We start from the raw sequence: 20,342 nt of genomic DNA on the forward strand, positions 1-20,342 counted from the left end.
GTGATCCTCACCCAGGCTTCTGCAGGCGGCGTGGGGAATGAAGTGCCGTGGAACAGGACAGCTTCTCCGTCTGTTTGCTGAGCAACCTTGTTTACTGCTTGGGAAAGGGAGGGGGATATTTTTAAGCTCAAATTTATTGCTTTGGCAAAGCCAGGCTGGTGGTTTGGGCTGTTAATATATAGATCTTTGTCATTTACTGTTCTGTCTTGTGAATCATATTAAAAATAAATGGGAACTAAGTTTCGTTCCCTTTGCCTGCCAAACAAGGGAAAATTAGGTGACCCAGTTATGTCCATTTGTAGTGTGTTGGATGCAGCTGGACAAGCTTGTAGGATTTAGTCTTTTAATACAATCTAGTGAAGAATGTGATCATTTCAGACTGCAGCTACAGCATTTGAAACACACAGGTTAGTCTTTTTCATGAGAGGAGAATTGAATAATGGCGTTGGAGAGTAGAACTGTGCTTAGCTGCAGGATAGATAAGGTATTGGCAGCCCAGACTTTCCTGCTGGCTCTGCACATCTGCTTCACCCTTACCTGGAGAGACCAGTTCCAGACTTGATAGAACAGTGCATTCTGTATGGCCTCATCAGCCTTTGGCATCTCTCCCTTTAGTGCCAGTAATGCGGGGCATGGTTACCAGAGGTTCAGCTGAGATCCCAGTATTTCCTTGCTTGGGCCAGTAAGTATCAGTGAGCCCGTATCTGGGCTGCTGGAGAGCCAAGCTGTTCATGTGTGTGAATGCACAGCTTTCCATTGAGTCCTACTGGTGCTGTGGGGATTCCTTCCGCCCAGTACACGGCAGTTTTTGTTTTCCTATATCCCTGTCTGGCTCTTTTTTTCTGAAAATACAGGTTTTTTTCTTTCAGGGAATGTTTCTCATATGGAATATAATACATCTGGCAAGAATAGGTACATTAGTTCTATGTTTTAACTGCAAACAGTAGGATTCATTAGCGCTGTTGATAAAAGTTAGTTTATGATGTATGAGATGTGCAGAATTTGTTTTTATCTCTGCTGACATTCAACTGTCAGCATGCTGCATTTGGCATGTGGTATCCTGATGCTGGGTCAGTCTTCTTACACTAATTTTTTTAAAATCTACTCCACTCATTTTTTTGAGCCTTTATCAATAAAGGTGCTTGTTACTCAGAGGACATGCCCTATGGGTTAGCAGAGAAGTCCTCAAGTTCTGGTGTGCAAGTTTGATGTTCCACCCATGTAGTTGTTGTGACAGGGGTGAGGTGAGTTTAGCTGGGGGCAGCCACGCGGACCAGACAAAGAGAGAATGTTTCGGGTGCTGCTGCTGACTTGTAGAGGGACTAGAGTTTTGCTTGAACCTGGCTGCAATACGAGCCTTTGGGAAAATGACGCCTCTGTGTAGGCTGTTCAGGCTCTCAGGTGAATTCCTATACAAATTCCCATAACAAATGTGTAGATTACTATTTTGTGCAGTTTGGGGGGTGCGTGGGGAATTTTGATGGTAACTATAGATATGCTTGTTACTGTCAGTAGGACGGAAGTGCATCTCAGAAGTGGTTGCTTCCCATGCTCTAATCTTTTTCTACACAAAGGAGTTCACACAGTTGTGTGGTGACTGTGTGTGAGGTGGTGGTGGGGGGTGTCTTTGAAGTCGGTAGAAATGAGAATAGCAATTAGTTACTGCCAACGGTCCTGTTCTCAGTGCTGTAGATAATCTTTCTTGGGACTGCGTGGCATATTTAGAGGGCAAGAACAGTGAGAACTAATTAGTGAGGTAGGGCTTAAATAATCCTTTCAGAGCAAGCAATTTCTCTCCTCTGGAGAGGTGAAATGATTCTTTAAAGCCATTGATAAAGCTCAGCTGCTTCCAACGCTTGTTAGTAAGAGTCGCTGTAGAGAACCTATGGATGAAGCTAGCGGGTAGTTTGGATTCAGCATTTCTCTGAACCTGGTGTACAGAACAGTTGAGTAGCTCAAGCTACTCCTGTCTTGTTTCCCTGCTAGTAATGACATCTGCATGGGGTGGTGAACAGTCATGAAAGAAATCAAATTAGTCTAGATCAGCCTGTGCTTGTGACCACAAAAAAAAAAAGGTAGTATGTTTGGTAAATTTAAGCTGATATTTATTAACAAATGGTGCAGGTATGCATAACTTCCCTAATCAGAAACTCTTAAGTGCAGCAGCTTATGCTAATAATTCCATGATTCCCATTATGATGCTGTCCTGAGTAGTGGGGCACATGCTATTTCATTGCACTTTACAGAGACTTTGAACTGTCACTTCATTGGTGAGATTGAGCTGCTTATCTCAGAGGCTAATGTGATAGATAGGAAGAGTTATAAATTCTTCTCGTGCCCTGATACCCAGTGTCAGTTGTCAAATATGTTCAGAAATATGTCACAAGTCTAAAAAAAAAATAGTCTGTGCTGTTGGTGACTTGGGCAGTGAGGTTGGTCTGAAATTCTGTGCAGAGGGTTTTCCAGCCCAACTTTCAAGTGCCAGTCTTTGTAATTGCTACATTCAGATAGCATATGTGTAGTTGAAAACAGTAATTTTGGTCAAAGTCAACGTGCTTGACATTTCTGCCTAGTTTTTCTCAAATCGTTGGTAAGCTACAGCTATTTTTTTTTCTGGAAGAAATTACATGTCATGACGTTTATTGTTTTTTTTCCAGGGAGTTGTTTTACACTGGAAGTTCTTCAAAGAATGCAAAGCTTGAGTGTGTTTCATTCTCAAGTGATTGGGAAAGTCATTGGTATGGTCAGGGTGTAAATCTTGCAGATGAAGAATGGCTTGACCTTTAAAAATCTTATTCTGTAAAAATAGAAAAGGGCTACAAGCTCCAGAGAAGCCTACAGTTCTATGAATTCTGGCTAGCCTGTGTTCTAAAGCAGCCTGTGATTCAGAGCACCCTGAACGAAGGGTCTTTCCGGTTTTCAGCTTTGTATATCTCTGTAATTCTTTACTCATTTGTCTTCACAGGGCAGTTTCCTGATACATTTTTTCCAGCTACAATCTTTAATCGGGACTGAACCCGCAGGTTATCTGACCTTCTGTGGTTTTTAGAAGCAGGTATGTTGGCAGGGACATCTCTGATGTTTTATGGGGTAGGGTTAGGGAAATTCTGCTGTTCCAGTATGTGTAGCATATTAATGTTGCTTGCTTGAGAAAGCAAAGTTGTTAAGTACTTTGATAAGATTTTTCAGTCCTTCACTTATAAAGATGGGTTGTGCTGGCTTCTGGGAATAGACCAGCTTTGTGAGTGGTTTCGGAAATTTACTGATGAAATATGTGGTGGGTAGTATTGTCGTCCTAAACCGTGTCGTACAAAAGCTTTATCTAAAAGGAACAGAGATATGTTAAGGTTTTTCATGCTGGGTTCACAGTACTGTCTTAAGACTTTTGTCTTTCTACTTTGAGGTCATCGAGTAGGAAAAGCTGTGGTGGCTGAGGCGATCGCCCAGGATGATTGTGCAGTGTATGAAGAGCAAAGCGCTCTTGCTCTGTGATCTTAATCTAACCTTTTTATACGTATATTTTGATAGCGTTTGAGCCATACTGAGTGCTTTTCCCCCTGTTGCTCGCTAACTTTGTGAAGCGTTCACTGAATGCACAGGCTTTAGTATTTTTGTCCTTGCTGTTAGATAAGTAGCTTCATGATAAATCCATCTTGGCTGAAGTTTACTTTGGAAGAACCAGATAGGAATTTCCATCATCTCTTTCTAAAGTCTGAAAAATGAATAAGCAACTGGAAGACTATTAAGATGGAAACCAATGAATAGTGACATGTACGGACTACAAATCTCTTGTACCATCTGCTGTGTAGAGGAGTGCTGAAATGTGGTGGCCCTAGCTGGCACGGGGGCAGCTCTGGCATCTTCTTGCTGCTTATGTATGATGCCACCTATTGATAAATATCTCATATAATTTGCTCAATTTTTAAACAATAGGTGTGCTACCACATTTCAGGGTTTTGCTGTTGTACTTTTTCTTTTCTAAATTGATTTCTTTGGCTACAAGTACAGCACCTTCCCTCTTCTAGTAACTGTATTTGGTGGGGGAAGAGAAAGAAAAACATATGTATTAGCTTAAGAACCAGTCACAATGTTTTAGACTTACTTGGAATCTTGATAAATATTTATTGTTACATCAGTGTCATAACTTAATGTCTCTTGCTCACTCTTATTTGTTCCTTGTCTTACTATTGACATCGCTTGTAAATTGCACAGTGGAGTATGTGCTTAGAAGCATAGTCCAATCTCCTGGAGTTCACACTACACAAAATACAGGATGGTTTTAATCCCCCTTCAGAATGCAGTTTGCTGATTATAGCAAAAAGATACCGTCACCTTGCACCGTTACAAGGTGCAAGTTTCCCAGCAGAACCTATAGCAAATCAGCATAATGCAAATCTTCCCACTGGAAACTTGATCAAGTAGGGCTGGTGATGGAGCTTTCTCCACTTTTTACTACTGTTATCTTCATGCTAAGTAATGTGGGTGGTAAAGCCTATCCCAGCAGCTGCTACTGAAGTTTGCATTACTTCTGACTCACTCAGGAGGGCCTATGTGTAATTCTAAACTGTTTCCACACCCAGATTACTTTCCCTTAAAAGTAATAACAAAAATAAAGTGAGGGGAGAGGTTGGTAATGACTACAGGAAGACAGTATGCGGAGAACCGTGTTTGAACCTGCTGTGATACAGTCTCTGCCAAAGATGCATCATGTGTAGCGTATTCCCTTGGTCTCTAAGGTTCAGGGAAGCAGATTTATAGCTTAGGATAGGACCAGACCCAGGTCTGTGAATGAAAACTAATTGGAGAGCCGTTCTGGAGCCAGGTCTCAAGCTGTGCCTGGTGGAAGAGGGACGCATCATGTGTAGTGTATTCCCTTGGTCTCTAAGGTTCAGGGAAGCAGATTTATAGCTTAGGATAGGACCAGACCCAGGTCTGTGAATGAAAACTAATTGGAGAGCCGTTCTGGAGCCAGGTCTCAAGCTGTGCCTGGTGGAAGAGTGGCCAGCTTCCGCCTCCATCCACAGATTCCTTACTGGGGGCTACATTCCTCCAAGACACAGGATTTCCAGGAGGTTAGGTTAGTTTGTTACGCTGCTGTACTAGTGTGTTATTTGAAGCACTGTTATTTTCTGAAATAAAAGTTAAGGTTTCTACTATTGTAGACTTAATAAACATGCTTCAAGATATTTTTTATTAGCAGCTGAAGAGTACTCATGAAGATTTATTTTGTCTTTGTAAACAGCCTATTGTGGAACTTAAATAATTACCAGGTACTCAAACAACAAGGTATAATCATGCTCTGTGCTATGGAATTTAGATAACATTGTCTGTTTATTCCATAACCTAATTATTTTTCACTAAGATAGAAAAGCAAAACTTCAGCTTTTTAAATTATTTGAAAAAGGATGATAAACTCTACTCTGTGCCGCTCCTCGTAGCTTTTCTTTGTCTCCAAAACCATTTAATATGTTTTATTAAATTTTGTAGAAGTGCTGTGGCCTTTTTTGTATGATACAAAAAGGAAGAAAGAGGAGGAAGATTTAAGAGTTTAGATTTCATCTAAACTTTTGTTTAGTCATTGCAGGCTTGATGGCTGTGCATTCTGCTTCCTGTTTTCGTACTGGTTGTGCTTATTTGTGGGGAAAAACCAAAACCACGCACTCTTCTGTCAGGGTGATTCTTTCATCTAGTTGTTAGAATTCTCTTTTCCTACTCATGCAGTAGTGTAACAACGCCTCTTTGAATGTTTGAGTTGCATGCGTAAGGCTCAAGTCAGCTGTTCACGTGTGTAAGGGTCTCTGATGAAGCCTGTGGTTCCTTACTCTCCCATGCCGTTAAGTGCTCTCACCACTGGTGAAAAATAGGTAGTCTGGAAATTAAGCTTTTCCTATTATACCCCATTTCCCATTTTAGTTTGTCTTTTTTGATCTTCTATCTTCAGGAAATCCAGGAGCTGGCAGGAGGGGAATGAACCGTGAGGGCGTCCCCGGAAAGAGTCCGGAGGAGATGTACATTCAGCAGAAAGTGAGAGTCCTACTCATGCTGCGGAAGATGGGATCGAATGTAAGATGCACTGCCATAGCCTGTATTTTGTAGCTTTCCAGACAATTTTGTGGTAACCAGGATAGTGCTTACTGAGATGGGCAGGTGATGGGCTGGTTTTATTGCTGAAGCATTACAGCCATGGTTGATTTAACCATTATCAGCAGTTAAACGCAAGTAATTGTTGCTTAAATATGATGAGGCCTGTGATGCTTTAAATCTGAGCATCTGATAGTTTCTCTATATACAGTAAAGTTTTTCGTTACTGGAAAACCAGCAAAATAAAGCAACTGTTCTAAGGCAGGTTTGAATCTCTCTGTGAATGCATGATGTACCAGTTTGCTGCTGTGTCCCTGCTGATGGTGTAGTTTGCACCAGTAACAGCTGAATCAGCTGTTGAAGAGTAGAATACAGGCAACTGTGATGTTTCGTATTGGGAAGCAGGAGATAATATCTTCAGTCTTCCTTGATTTTGCTTTGTGCTGACTGACTCTCTGTACGTTTCCAGCTGACTGCTAGTGAAGAGGAGTTCTTGCGCACATATGCGGGTGTAGTGAATAGCCAACTTAGCCAGCTTCCTCAACACTCCATCGACCAGGGTGAGTACTGGAATTTTTGCCTTTTGTTTACTTGATCTGTGAGAACAGTCTCAAAATAGCCAGTTCAGTTTCCTGTATTTCTGTAATAATATGCCCACCTACTTAAACCTGTCCTGCAACCTGGGGCATACAAGTTGCTCCCTGCTGTCATCCATGGAAGAGAACTAGAGTGTGCTGCTCAACGGGGGGTTCTGTTGACAGGTAAAGTCAGCCTTGGCTTAGGTAAGATCTGTTAGGATGAAGAGCTTCGTTAAACATCTTATTCTCCATGATAACTCAAAACATTGATGGCCAAAGTCCTGTGAACTCAATGCATGTTTATAGCTTCCTACTGTGTAATACATCAAATAGAAATGAATTTTCTCCTGATCGATTTTTTTTTTTTTTTTTTTTTTTTCTTTAGATGTTTTTGTAGGGGAAGCCAAGGAAAATTACTAAAAAAAGAATAATTTTTCCTTGATTAATTTTTTTTTTTTTTTTTTTTTTTTCCTTTCACCATCGGTGAAGTCAAATCCGGGTATGTGTACTGCCCTCTAGTTCTGAGTGTCTTCATTCAGTGTAGAGCCTTCACATGAGATAACTTTCTTCTAACTTGTTATTCTTAAACTGGACATCTGTTCTTAAAAAGGAGCAAGACTAGGAGTGGCAAGAGTTTTCTTTGTACTCTTCAAACTGAGAGTTTTCTAACAAAATAAAAGGTAATTCTCTTCAGAATCTGAATGTTTATTTCAGATTTTTTTCACTCCCATCATAGACCTGGTGCCAGATTACATTCATAATGTGGAATTTGATATTGAAAGTAACTTGTAAGACTTGGGTGCCAAAAAACTGAGTTGAGCAGACATTTAATACAGATCTAAGACACTTCTAAAACCATTAGAAACACAACCTGCATGAACTTGCTCTTCAGTTTTAAGCCTGTGTGTTCATTCCTCACATAGCTGGGGAACGGATGGAAATATATAAAGTTGTATGGTTGGCTCAGAAGTCTTAAACTTTTCTGCTAGTCTAAAGTGAGAAATTGCTGGATTCTCTTAAAAAAAAAAAAAACAAAACAAAACATGAGGTAGACATAGTTAAGAAAGACTATCTTGGCTGCAGTTCGCATTTTTCAGCATTACTACATTCTGGTTACGTTTCTCACAATGAAAATGTGTGCTGAATTAATTAATTATAATTAAGCTGGTGGTTGGACCAAAAAAATTTTTCTTGAAAAGGGGAATAAGAACAAAGAAAGAAAATGGTTAAATATTTAGAGAAGTGGGAAAGGAATTTGGTTCTTTTCATATTCAGACCTGCCACCTCTCCAAATTAAGTAGTGAACAGCATGAAGAACTAGTGAAAATGAGGAAACCCCGCCAAATCCTCCGTCCTCTGGAGAACAGTGGAGCTGTAGGAGGCTGTATAGACACAGGCAACTGTATTTTAGTGCTCGGGACTTGATTGCCTTAGAAATCTCTCCAAATTTGCAACAGCCAGTTCTGATAACACTGCTCGTCGTGCTTGGGTGTGGTGGCTCGGGCAGCAGCAATCCCTGCTGCCTGTCTGTACCTTCTGCTGTATCCTGCTGTTGATGAAGCAGGAAGGGTCGATAATGGAGGTACTGGAAATGGAGAACACACACATTGCCTAGGTGTCTGGTTTGCTGTCTTAAGGGAGGTTGATCTCCACTAGATGGCATTATCTTGCACTGAAATTCCCCATACCAAGTCCACACACTGAGGTACTTCAATGTAGTGTGTTTTTTCAGGATCGCCTGAAGAAATTTTTTCCCCTGTTCTTTTGCTGTTTGTATACTGTTGAAGTGAATCTTGTTTTCCTGGCAGGAATCTCAAAGTCATTCTGATTGCATTACTGAATATCTTTGTGTAAATCAGGTGATACAACATATCCAGGGCTCTCTAACATGCTGTGGCAGGTAGCAAATTGAAATAAGTGCAGGTCTTTCTAGTATGTGTTCTAAACTCTTAACATTCGTAGCCACAACGTTGATTAGAGCAACAGACCTGTGAAGGGGTCTCGGATGACCAGAACATGTACTCCAGTGTTAACATAGGTTTGTGGGGTTTTTTGTTTCTTTTTATTCCAGCTCCGGTTCCTTTTTTTTTCAGTGTATTACAGAATCTCAGGAAGTGCTTAGTCCCGCAGTGTGTTGGCTTTGACATGCTTTAGAGGTGCTGTTTCCCTAACCCAGGCAGCAGTCCACCAAGAGCAAGGAAAGTTTAGGCAATTCAGATGGCTGGACTCTGTTCGTAGCTTGATATTTTAGCTATATTTGTTAAAACTTTGGCCAGTTCACCCATCCTCTTCTTCAACCGATCCAGACAGTTGTGTTGCATCCGTGACAGTTACAGGGCTTAGGTTTATCTAATATATTGAAAATACTTTATTATCCATTGAAAGGTGAACTGCTAGCAGAGAGCATGAGATCTCGGTAATCCAGGAAAGTGTTATGAAACTCTAAGATGAAGTTGTGTTGCATCCATGACAGTTACAGGGCTTATCTAATATATTGAAAATACTTTATTATCCATTGAAAGGTGAACTGCTAGCAGAGAGCATGAGATCTCGGTAATCCAGGAAAGTGTTATGAAACTCTAAGATGAAGTATTTAGCACTTAAATTTAGTACTAAGAGACTAAACATTAAGTCATGCTTGTGGGTTTTTTAGAACCATTTTATTCTTTGATCATTGCTGTAATGTTGTTAACACCTATAAGAAAGTGCAAAATGTAGGACATTTTTCTTTACTCAGGGAGCTTTTTAGCTCACGTATGTGGGTTGGTTGTTATTTTGTTTTTATGGCTCCAAGAATAACTGAGGAAGCCAAAGGCATCTCTGTTCAACCAGTGTATATGGTAGAGAGTGGATGTAATCCTGAGCTCTTTCAAGCTATTAACATATTAGTCGTCTTCTCTGCATTGCAGCAAGATCTAACGCAGCTCAGACTCATTAGGTTTCTTCAGCTCGAAATAATGAGATTAAGGATTTCTCACATTTTTAATAAAAGCAAAATGCCTCTCAGGAAGTTGTATGCACAGAAGCATCTCCTGCATAAAAAGCCTATCTCCTGTTCCCCAGTTACCTTTCTGAAAGGCAGGCTAGCACTTGGCTTTAAGTGGCTGCTCTGGCAAATCTGTAAATGGAAGCTGTGCGCTTAGTAAGCGTGATATGTGAATTATACTAAGACCTTGGTGATTACAGCTCGGTTGTTCCTATAGCAACAGGAGTGTCGTGCTGGTTCTTGAAGAAAGCTGGTCCCATGGGGAGGGCAAAGCTGAGATGCAAACCATGTCTCAGCTAGGTTAGATGCGTTCTCTAGATGGTAAGGCATTAAAAATGAACCCAGGCTGCTTGAGGAGTTAGGAGGGGGGACTGTGCTCGTGAAATATTGGGTAGCAGTGGAGAAATGGAGGTAGAGCTCTTCTCAGTGAGGTTTTATTCTTTTGAACATGGTTGTTTTAATGTGTTCTTCCTCTCGGCAGTGCATGATGTATTTTTAGAATGCCAGACTAGGATACTGGGAATTTCAGAGAGAAGTTAATGTGTAGAAGATAGTTGCTGGAAGGTGATAGAAGTATTCAATTTTTTTTTAATTTGGCAACCTTCAGGAATTCATGACAGGGTTAACCTTCTGATCTCTAAAAGCTTTTGGGGTTTAATTAATTTTGCAGGTGACTGCAAACAACTCTGGTGTATGTATCTATTCATCATTCAAAGAACACTTGGAAAAGCAGTTGTTAGCTGTGTCAGCATCTTCCTTTGTGTTAAGGTAGTGTGGTTTTAATCCAGCTGGCTCGATGTCACTGTAGCTGGGTACTTGCTCTGGAAGGCATTAACTTCAGTCATCTTGGTGAAATTTCCTGAATTTAGGTGAACCCATCAGCAGCTGCATGTGCTGAGCTCAGTGGTTATCTACAGCCTACACTGCTGTGCGGTAAAGTCATTTGACCTTCAGATCATCTTGGCTTGCTGAGACTGGAGTCCAAGTGGTATAAAACCTCCTAAATCCAGCCTTCCAGACAACTGCAGTTAGAACGTGATTGCAGCAGGGTTTTTTGGAAAGTTGGTGGGGGAAGACTGTCACTATTGCTTTTGAAGACAGGACATAGGCTTACCAGTTAACTATTCATAATTTCTAGGAAGAATGAGGGTGGAAAAAAATAAGGCCAAACAAGTGGAAGAAGTATATGTGTGACCTGAAGTTTGTGGCAGTTAATGTTTTAGTCATGAAAGACGGGGAATGTTTTGTTCGGTGTATATGCAAGTCTCTGTTTCAGTGTAGAAATGTGTGCCCAGAAAAGGGACAGCTGTGAGGAGTTGTGTGTATAGAATGTAGAAGGTCAGGTATAAGCGTGCCTTTCTTATTGTTCTATACATTAATTACTGGAAGTGCAAAGCTGAGTGAAGGATGTGCTAAAAGTAGACATGGTTCACCATCCCATTGTCTTAGTTGCAGGCTTTTGGCAATGTGCAGCTTAACTTTATAACCTGTGCTCTGCTTTTTAAATTTTGTTTTACTTGATTAGGAAGAAAACATCCGCTGTGGGAGCCAAGTGGGACTGCAGCAGCAGCAGCTCTATTCACTTGTAGTTTAATCCCTGCTTTCCTTTCACCACATAGAAGCCCCTGTTCTCTGGAAATGTTTGCGTTTGTGCAGAGTACAGGCAGCTGTAGAATTGCTTAATGAGCAGACCTGTGAGATTGGCTTCACTTAGCTCTGGAGAGTTTGGGTTGTAGGACTGGGCTTGAACGAAACCTGCTTTTGTGCTGAGAAGTCTGGATGTGGATGACAAATGTCACCCAGGTTTTTTTTGCTACGGGTCATCTTCAGAAATAACCATGCTCTGTAAATGGCTTCAGGAGGGCTGAAAGCCCTGACGAGAGTATCCCTTTCATCTGCATGCTGTGCTCTTGCCCTCACCTGAGTTCAGCAGAGCAGCTTTCCGTTCTGTTTTCAGATCACTGAAATGCTCAGCTAAAACCAGTAGCACTTACTGCCCTTCAAGAGGTCGTGGCATTGTTATGTGACAACTAACTACCTGGCTTACAGACAGGAAGGTTATCGTCCCTTTTTGCAAGTCCCCTGAATGAACTGGTTCTGGATCTGGGAAGTGCTATTGGCTTTTATATCCCAGTCAAGAGTCACGGTGCTTGTGAAGAATGGACAAGTGCTGAATAATGAACTGTCTCGTTTGTTAGTGAGTGTGAAATAAGGCTGCGAGGTGCAATACTCAAGGGCAGGGATGCAAGCGTTGGAAGTGTTGTATGGGACCCATTGGGTTTGGTGCCAGGTAGATGGACCTGTTCGTGCCAGCATCCGATTTGACAGCCTGCAAGAACTTTCTACATGGCTGCTGCTGTTTGGACACAGGATGTCTTTTCTTTTTGTGATTCTGTGTCACCTCACTAAGGATAAAATGGGATCTTTGATATGGAAATAAAAGAAATCAGCATAGGCCTGAGTCTTCACTGCAAGATGTTGTTCTGTTGGGTATTGTGCCCTCGGGTTACCCACCCACTTGACTACCTGGAAGGTGGTTTTATCTTTTTTTTTTTTTTTTGATACATCAAATTGTCTTTTTAAAGGCAGTTGCTTGAGGCTTTTGCAAATGCTGGATTGCATGTAATTCCTGCAAATGAAAACATTGGCAGTTCCTCCAAATTAACAGAAGGAATTGAGGAGGGAACAGCAAATAAAACTGTTAAGAATTGGGTATAAAATCCATTCTTTACTAATCTTGTTTAAAACTGTACCATGAGACACAGAAACAGATAACCTTTAATCTTTATTCATTTTAGAAAGGGAGGAAAAAAGATAGCTAAACCCTTTTTGCCACCTCTGATCTTCTCTGCTGTCCTGTGCATCCCTGTATATTGTTTTGCTGCTCCAGTGTTTGGCAGGACTTTCTGACTTAGGAGTGCCATCAGATTTCATTAGCACATGACTGCTTTTCTGCTCCAGGATTATTTATGGAAGTATTAAGTAAAATTGGTGCAAAGGCCAAGAGTTGAGAAAGTGCAGTCATAATCTCCTTTTCAGCCCAATGATTATTTTTTCAAACACAGTTTGTAATCTTGCCTTAACGAATTGTTTACCCACCTTGGTTCTCGTACTGATTGCCCATCTTAATTTAAAAATTACCGTATGGGCGACTGTGTCACAGTGCGAAAGAACATCAGAGAGGGAGCTTGCCTTTCGATGGTGGTGTGATAAAGCACATACGCATTTTGTTCACGGATTCAGGTACCTTTCAAACTCCAGCTGTTGTGATTACATCGGTGTGCTGCACGGGTACCGCACGCTGGCTGTGCAGTTCACTTTAGCTGCGAAAGACCCGAAACCTGGCATTCCAGAGCCCTTCTCCATCAGCAGTTCTACTTCTTCCTTTGGGATGCATGTAACAGTAATTCAGTAACACTAGAGCAATTCAAGCATTTTCCACATTTTTACACTGTATTCTTTGTTGTACTCTTGCTTCCTCCTCCAAATGAACGCTGGTTTAAGTGTGGTGTTTCTGTGCTCCTGCTGTATGGACAGGCTGCATTTCTTGTACTCCTCCCTCGTTTCCTATCCAAAGTCCAGGCCAGTAGCAAGTTACCCGAAGTTCCTGCTGCCTGTGACACTGGTACTGAAGTTGTGCCAGGTGGGCCTAGAAAGTGAGAAGAGCAGGCAGCGGAGTGTGAACCCGCTCTTCAGCGATAGCTGTTTCGATTGTGAAAGCCCAAACGAACTGCAGAATTCCCGGCATCCTTTGTGCCAAAAGATATTTCTGCTCGTCATGTGTTTGAAACGGCTGCGTGCTCAGCCCGGGCTCTGCATGGGAACGCTGCTGAAAGCTGGAACCGTTCAGGACAGGCAGAAATAGTGACCTGTGTGTTTATAGGGTTGCAGCATTCCCTGGAATAAAATTTCCTCTTCAGTGTGAAACTTGTAAGGATGGTCGTAAGTTGGGGTTTTTTTATTATTTCGTATTTAGACTGTAGAAAGGGGAGAGCCCAGGAGAACGATCAACATCTGTTAAGTAATTCAGCTCATCTCTCGAGCTGACGTGACGTCATCTGTGATGGTGCGGTTGCTAGGCTATGCCAGCTGCTCTGGACTTGCGTCGCAAAGCCTCCTCGATGTAACCCGCAGTGGCATAGCTTGTGCGTTACGTGCACTTGCTTTCTTAATGCTTCCAAGCGTCACTGCTCCCTCCTCTTTTTGGCATAGAAGCATTTTTTTAGAATCCTTGCAAACAGAATTTTTCTTCATGTAGAGGCTAGTAGTTGTTATGCTTCTAACAAGTTGCCGTGCTGATTTTTTTTTAATTCAGAGCTGGATCCTAGTGTTATGTATCATTGATGTTCTGATCAAGGATAAAAACAGTTTGCGGAGGAGATGAAAAGGGAGATGACTGCAGGGCTTCGGAGTGTTGGCGAGAGGGTGCACCAGAGTGGTTTCTAATGCAGCCTGTAAGATAGTGTCCTACGTATGAAAACTAAACTACTGCTTGGTCCTTAGTATTTACTCCTTTAAGTAAGTATAACAAAGAAATTTTGAAGTGTATAAAAAGTAGTAGTGTTTCCTAAGCATTGATTTCATTTTTAAGGATATTAGCAAGGGGAATTTACAAGCTGCTTCTCCCCTGGTTTTTGGCCACTTTTGCTTCTACAGAGCAGCTCAAGAGCAAATTAGGTAACCGAGAAACAGTATTCATATAACTGTAACAGAGGAGGAATTTTTATATGCTGATGCTCCATCCAAGTACAGTTTGAATTTTCCAAACCCCACTTAGAGAATTCTGTGGAGCTGATCAGTTACCCGAATGGGACAGGAAGTCAGTGTTGCTTTTCGCATTTCCTGCTTTGGTGTCTAATCCTTTAATAGAAGCTTTGAAGAAAAATTTACTCAGCAAAATGATCCCAAGCAGACCAAATTAATAGCTAAAATGGTCACTGCGAGTCATCTGTGGCACTGAAACACTTGGGATCGTTAGAATGGAGGAAACAATCTTTAAAAATTATATAGACGGTGACGGGAGGATTCATCATATTTTCTAAGCAGTTTGATAAGTGCTGTTAGAGGATCTACAGATGAAAGAAAGCATCTACCTTTATCTGACTTTCTTGGGGATCAAATTTTTTACCGTACTGCACTCAGCTATTCGGGGTTGTTTTCTAGTTCTCGTCTAGACCAGAGAGATTGATTTAAACCACTGCTTTGACACTGCTGTATGATGTATTTTTATTACCATATTGTCTTCAAGACATTTCTCTTTAAGTGCCAGTTAGGCCATGCTCTACAGTTAGGACGTCCAGAGAGCAGTGGGGGGTTTTTTCTGAAAATCTCAAGGTATCTTTTTGAAGAATGAGTGCTTAGCACGGAATGTTCTTTACAAGCCATTATCAGACATAATTCTCAAGCCGTTCAGGTCTTCCTACTATAAATGCCCACTTGAAAGACGACACAGGCTCGCAAAGACTTGGAGATGGTTATAGGGAGGTAATTCACGTCTTTCTGTGCTTAGGGACGTGAGTTTTGATGGCAATTATACACAGATGATAGCCTCCAAAAAAAAAAAAAAATCCGGTAACCGAGAAAGTCCACATGCTGAATTCTTCTGGAAAAGATTTCTTCAGGCTAGGAGTAAAAGCACTACTTAGCAAAGCTGTGTCTGTTCCCCAGGCAAATGGAAGCCCTCAGTTTGAAAGAAAATACTGCACTGCCATTAGAGAATTGCAACAATTTCAAGACACGTTAGTTTATAAAGGCTGTTTAAGTGATTCGCAGTTGGGGGGGAAAGCAAAAATCTTTCAGCTGGCCTATTCAATCAATTTTTATTCTTAAAAGCAAAGAGTAATGTATATCTAGGCGTAAAGATAAAGAATATCTAAATGTGCCTTAAAAAGGACAGTGTGATGCACAGGGCAGTACTAGTTTTATTGAACAGTTAAGCTCCTCATACGTCAGAGAAGCTCAATAAGTCTCTTGTGCAGTGTCAGAGCTTACGGGGGGAAAAAAGCTTATCTCTACATGCCCGCGGTGACAATCCTATGAATTTTTTTAACTCTTGCTGCTTAGAAGTATGTGAAAACAAGAAATTCTTGGTTTTCTTTTAAAACAAACTCATTTCCTTAGGCTTGCAAAGGAATGTTTTAAATCTGCTGCTGAAATATTTATACCATTTCAGGTTCCAGTCCCAGAAAAATAAGAAAACACAGTTTGCTCTTGTCTCTGTCCTCTTCTTCCTTTCCTGTTGATTCTGTGGATGTGTAGAATGATAATTTGGGTACTGCATCTACCCACTGTTCTTCAAAGGAAGTAATTATGGCACACGTTTTCCTTTCTCCATTGTTATTACAGGTGCTGAGGATGTTGTGATGGCATTTTCCAGATCAGAGACAGAAGACAGAAGACAGTAATTGCAGGATACCTGAACAACACAGAACTGGAGAGGACAGTGAGATTCCTGAAGACAGAGGAGGAGGGCTGAGCATTAATAAGTTCCTGTGCCCACCCTAATTGTTCCTTGATAGTTCTGCTCCTTTGTAATTTTGTTTCCCTTTGCCCAACCCTCAGAATGCATCTCACAGCCATCTATTCCTGTAAGATTTTGCTGCTCGCCCGAGCTGTGTTAATTAAGGACAAACCTGAAGGTGTATTGTTGATTGGCTCAAAGGGACAGGCTGTGATTGGTTAAAGGAAGACAGCTTTTCAAACTTGACCAATGAAAACCTTTTGTCTTGCATTTTATTTTGTATTTTAAAGAAAGTCTCTTGACATCCTACTTCTAAAGAAGCTTTTCATGCTATGGTGCTTATTTAGGTCAAACTTGTGAATTTGAAGAGGGTTTGATTTGGCTGCGCACAACTGGAAGCAACTTGTGATGGGTTGATGGGTTGACAGTGCAAACGCTTTCTCTTCCGTTGGCTTGCAGGTATTTTGCTGACTTCGACTTTTTCATTGCAGAAAGCTGGTGGTTTGGTGCATTGGTTATTTCTTCTTACTGACTCGGGGGGAAAAAGGCAAATGTGCTTTGCGGTATTTATTACACCTACACACATATAAATGCTTGCTTTGGGGGGTTGTTTTCTTTTTCTGATTGGCTTTGAAATCACGTTTTTGATTTCCTATTGGCTGCAGTGTTTCCGATGCAATCAGTTTTTCCATGCTCGTCTGCTCTGTGGCCTCAGGCTCTTTTGGGAGCATGTGTCAAAAGCGTATTTGGTTCAATAAGTCTACCTGCTTAAGCTGGACACGGAGATCACCAGCCGTCCTGGGCTGCTGTGTGGGCTGTACTGCAAACGCCTGGCAGACCTGCCTGTGCAGGTGGCTTCTCTCTTTGCTTCTGACAGAGGAGCTGTAGATATTTTGCAGGAATTGCAAGAATGAGATCTATGGCTGTGACATGAATTTGCCAAATTTGTATAGAGAATATGTGAACTTGTTTAAAATGCTACATATAGTTCCACTTTAACCCTTTAATTGCTGCACAAGACTAGCTCTCACATAAGGAAAAATTAATGATCGTTAACTTAAATCCAACTTGCACTGGGCTTTAATAAACTAAGTTTCTAGTCACTTGGAAAATTGTATGTGGTTTGGCTCCTTGCAACTCTTCTGTGATACAGAAACTATCTGGATCTCCAGATAACACCATTTTCTTTGGGCACTGTTCCTAGAGGCAGTAGCACTGCATTAAGCTGTCCGATAGCGAGTGTCCAGGTGACACTCTCAGGTTTACTCTCTTAGTAGTTGCAGGACCTTAGAACACACACACACATATTTACAGACTGAAAAACCTGCAGTGAAATTCCCGAAGTGCACTGACTGTTCAGGAATCTGCACATAAAACTTCTAGCACTGCTGCCTAGAACCTAGCACTTCACTTTCTCTCATGTACAGGTCATTTTACAATACTTCCAGATTTTCCTCTGGGTTGCACTGACTTGAAGTGGTTTAAAAATCAATTAAAGCTGAACTCCAGTCACCTGTTCCTGGTTCCTTTCATATGGTTGTTAATTATTTCAAGTAACAATTCCAGAATCTGACTGGGACAACGTGACCATTTTCATGGCAAGAAATTATGATGAGAGGATGCTGTTACGGTCTCAAAATGGGGAAAAAGCTTGAGAGAAACCATGGAATGGTGTGCAAAAGGAAGAATGGACTTGTAAGCACAAAGAGGGAAATTATCTCGAGCAACTAAATACAATGTAATGAGAAACTGTACATCTATTTATGAAAAAGATCGTTTTGATTCAGTTGCAACTTTGTAAAGTTCGATGTGAAAGTAAATCTTTTACCCCTTTTGGGGTCAGATAAGAAATGTCTTTATTAAAATAAACCAGGAATGAGCCCAAAAGTTTCTTTAAATTTTGACCTGGTTGCCTAAGAGGCACTGTAATTTTACCTTTGGTGCAAAAGAGGCAGCCCTTAAAGGGTTAATTTAAGGGGATACGTGTGTTTCTGGCTGCTGGCTGGGACGAATGGGCTGGATAGTGGTGGCCTGTCATTGTCAAGCTAACATGCATCCTCCATGTGTATCTATGGCATTTCTGAGCTGTTAAATCTTTTCAAGGAGAAAAGTGTTTATGTGGTTTAATCTTTTCACTAAAAATGTAACTGTTGGGGGGAAAAATACAGTTTTTAATAACTACTGTTGTTTCTTATTGATTTATTATACTGTTAAACCGCCAGACGGATAATACTTGCTTCATCTTTGTGGAAGACGTCCCTGTAGACTCCAAACTTGGAGTCTTGAGTAGCATGTTGAGAAGGATCTGAGAAAATGCAACGTGTTGTGTAACATGATTTGGGATTTGGAATCTGGAGAAACTGCAGTCTCTTGATAATACTTGTGCTTGCTTTGTTACCTGCGTGGTCTTGCCCCGCCACTGGTGATTTCTTAATTTTAAACTAGTGCCGGAAGACCTGTAATAAAGCATTCGTATAAGAAATTCAAGGTTTGGAGATCAGAGGTGAGTATAGGTCTAAACTGAAATACACTTGTAAACAGAAAAGGCTGTATAGCTCAGCTACCAACCACGCGGAGCTTAAGGCATTCAGTAAAGGAGCATAAAAGCTTGAGGCATCTTCCAAAAAAGCACACAACCTTGGTGGTCTTTCTGGAGACGTGTTCCTTTAGATATTCCAGATGTGCTGTTGTACTACTTCTCTTACCAAGCTTGTTATCTACTCATCCTCATACACTGTTTTTCAGAGCTTGAGGAAAAGGTTCAGGGCTCAGTCAGATACTCGTCTCATCCCTCTCCAGATGGGTAGCAATTGCTGTAATTGTCGGTAGGTCATTGTGTCCGTGAGCATTGCTCGTTGTAAATGAAAATGAGCCTCCACCATTCACGTAGGCCTTTAGATTGATTCTCTCAGGTCCTAAAATAAACCCTGGAGTAGCAGAATACGTGAGCTGATGGCACAGAAACAGTTTGGAGGGAGCTATTGCCTGAAAGAAGCTGGAGCACTCATAAGCTCTTCAGATTTTTTGTTCCTCTTCCTCTCAAAGGTAAGTAGTTGCCACAAATTGTCTCCTCTTGGCTGTTCAGTGGCCTATGTGAATGTTTCTAATGCTTTACCATTAAATCTCTTTGGGTTCCGTTAGAGACGGTATTTCTAATTCACCAGCAGCCTACATGGTTCTGGCAAAGGCTAAAGATTAAATGGCCCGTGAAATTCAAAGACCCCTGTCACCTATAGAGGAGATCATCCTAAATAAGACTTCAGGGTCATATGTGGGATAAATTTCTACAGCTGTAGAGAATATGTTACAAGAATAGAGCAGTGCCATGTCTAAACTTACCAGTATTTTATAATGCAAGAGGGAAAAACAAAGGCCAAAAGCTTCAAGCTTTGAATCAAATATATATAATGTGTGTCAGCAGTTATTTTAAGAAAGCCGTACTGAGTGCCTGGGCGATGAGGGGACTGTGTGCTTTGGATTACTTGAAGATCAGTCCTTCAGCTTTGTTTTTGGTCTCTTGCCTCCTAAAGGACTGTGTGGCAGAGCTGACAGGAAAAAAGGCTGCGGGGCACTGGGACCAGCAGAAACCAACAGTGCAGTAAGAACAATTTCTGGAGGTTTAAGAAATCTTCAGTTGTATTCAGTCTCTGCAAAAGAAAGTCCTTAGTGAGTAACCGTCTCTTCCTCGCTGTTACTCGTCAGTGGTAGCGTTCCAAAGCTTGTAACGAAGAGCTTTTAAGAAGCTTTGTTAAAACTGCAGAATAGTTGTTGTAGGGGTAACAGGAGCACTAAGGTGTTGCACAGTTGCTGCCTTGGTGTGATATTTGCTGAATGCAGTGTTGATTTTTTAAATCCGCTGACAGCACTACGGTCACATCCAGCCTCAGCATCTATTCAACACTCGAATGAAACTGGACCTGTTTGTTCCTCAGTGCTGCGGTCAGAGGTGTGCGTGGTGTATGCGGGGCAAAGTCATCCCTGTTCACAGCATCAACAGGAAATAATTTAATTTCTTGTAGGTGAAATGTTTTCATTTGTTTTATTTCACCTTCTGCTGCAGAGTAGTGTTAAGGATCCTGTCAGTTAGGCCAGGATACATTACTGCAGTAAGCTTAGGCAATATGAGTGGCCTCGCACAGTCATCTTTTACAGGTGTTAAAATGTGTCCCGTTTGGTACTCATGGGCCAGGCACAGTGCTGATAGGTGTTTGCTGGACAGACTTTTCTTGCAGCCTCA

General features: G+C 41.3%; 1 protein-coding gene across 1 annotated transcript; it reads left to right on the plus strand.

The window, feature by feature from the left end:
* The first annotated feature begins 3,030 nt into the window (after positions 1 to 3,030).
* CTNNBIP1 (catenin, beta interacting protein 1) lies at positions 3,031 to 16,688 on the plus strand. The gene is made up of 4 exons (XM_010134212.1): positions 3,031 to 3,055; positions 5,942 to 6,063; positions 6,551 to 6,641; positions 15,991 to 16,688. The coding sequence occupies exons 2-4, from the start codon at positions 5,968 to 5,970 to the stop codon at positions 16,047 to 16,049; spliced, it is 246 nt and encodes an 81-aa protein (XP_010132514.1). The 5' UTR covers positions 3,031 to 3,055; positions 5,942 to 5,967; the 3' UTR covers positions 16,050 to 16,688.
* Positions 16,689 to 20,342: the final 3,654 nt, after the last annotated feature.

The sequence above is a fragment of the Buceros rhinoceros genome, unplaced genomic scaffold (genome assembly GCF_000710305.1).
Source record: "Buceros rhinoceros silvestris isolate BGI_N320 unplaced genomic scaffold, ASM71030v1 scaffold17294, whole genome shotgun sequence".
In the NCBI taxonomy this organism is placed as follows: domain Eukaryota; kingdom Metazoa; phylum Chordata; class Aves; order Bucerotiformes; family Bucerotidae; genus Buceros; species Buceros rhinoceros.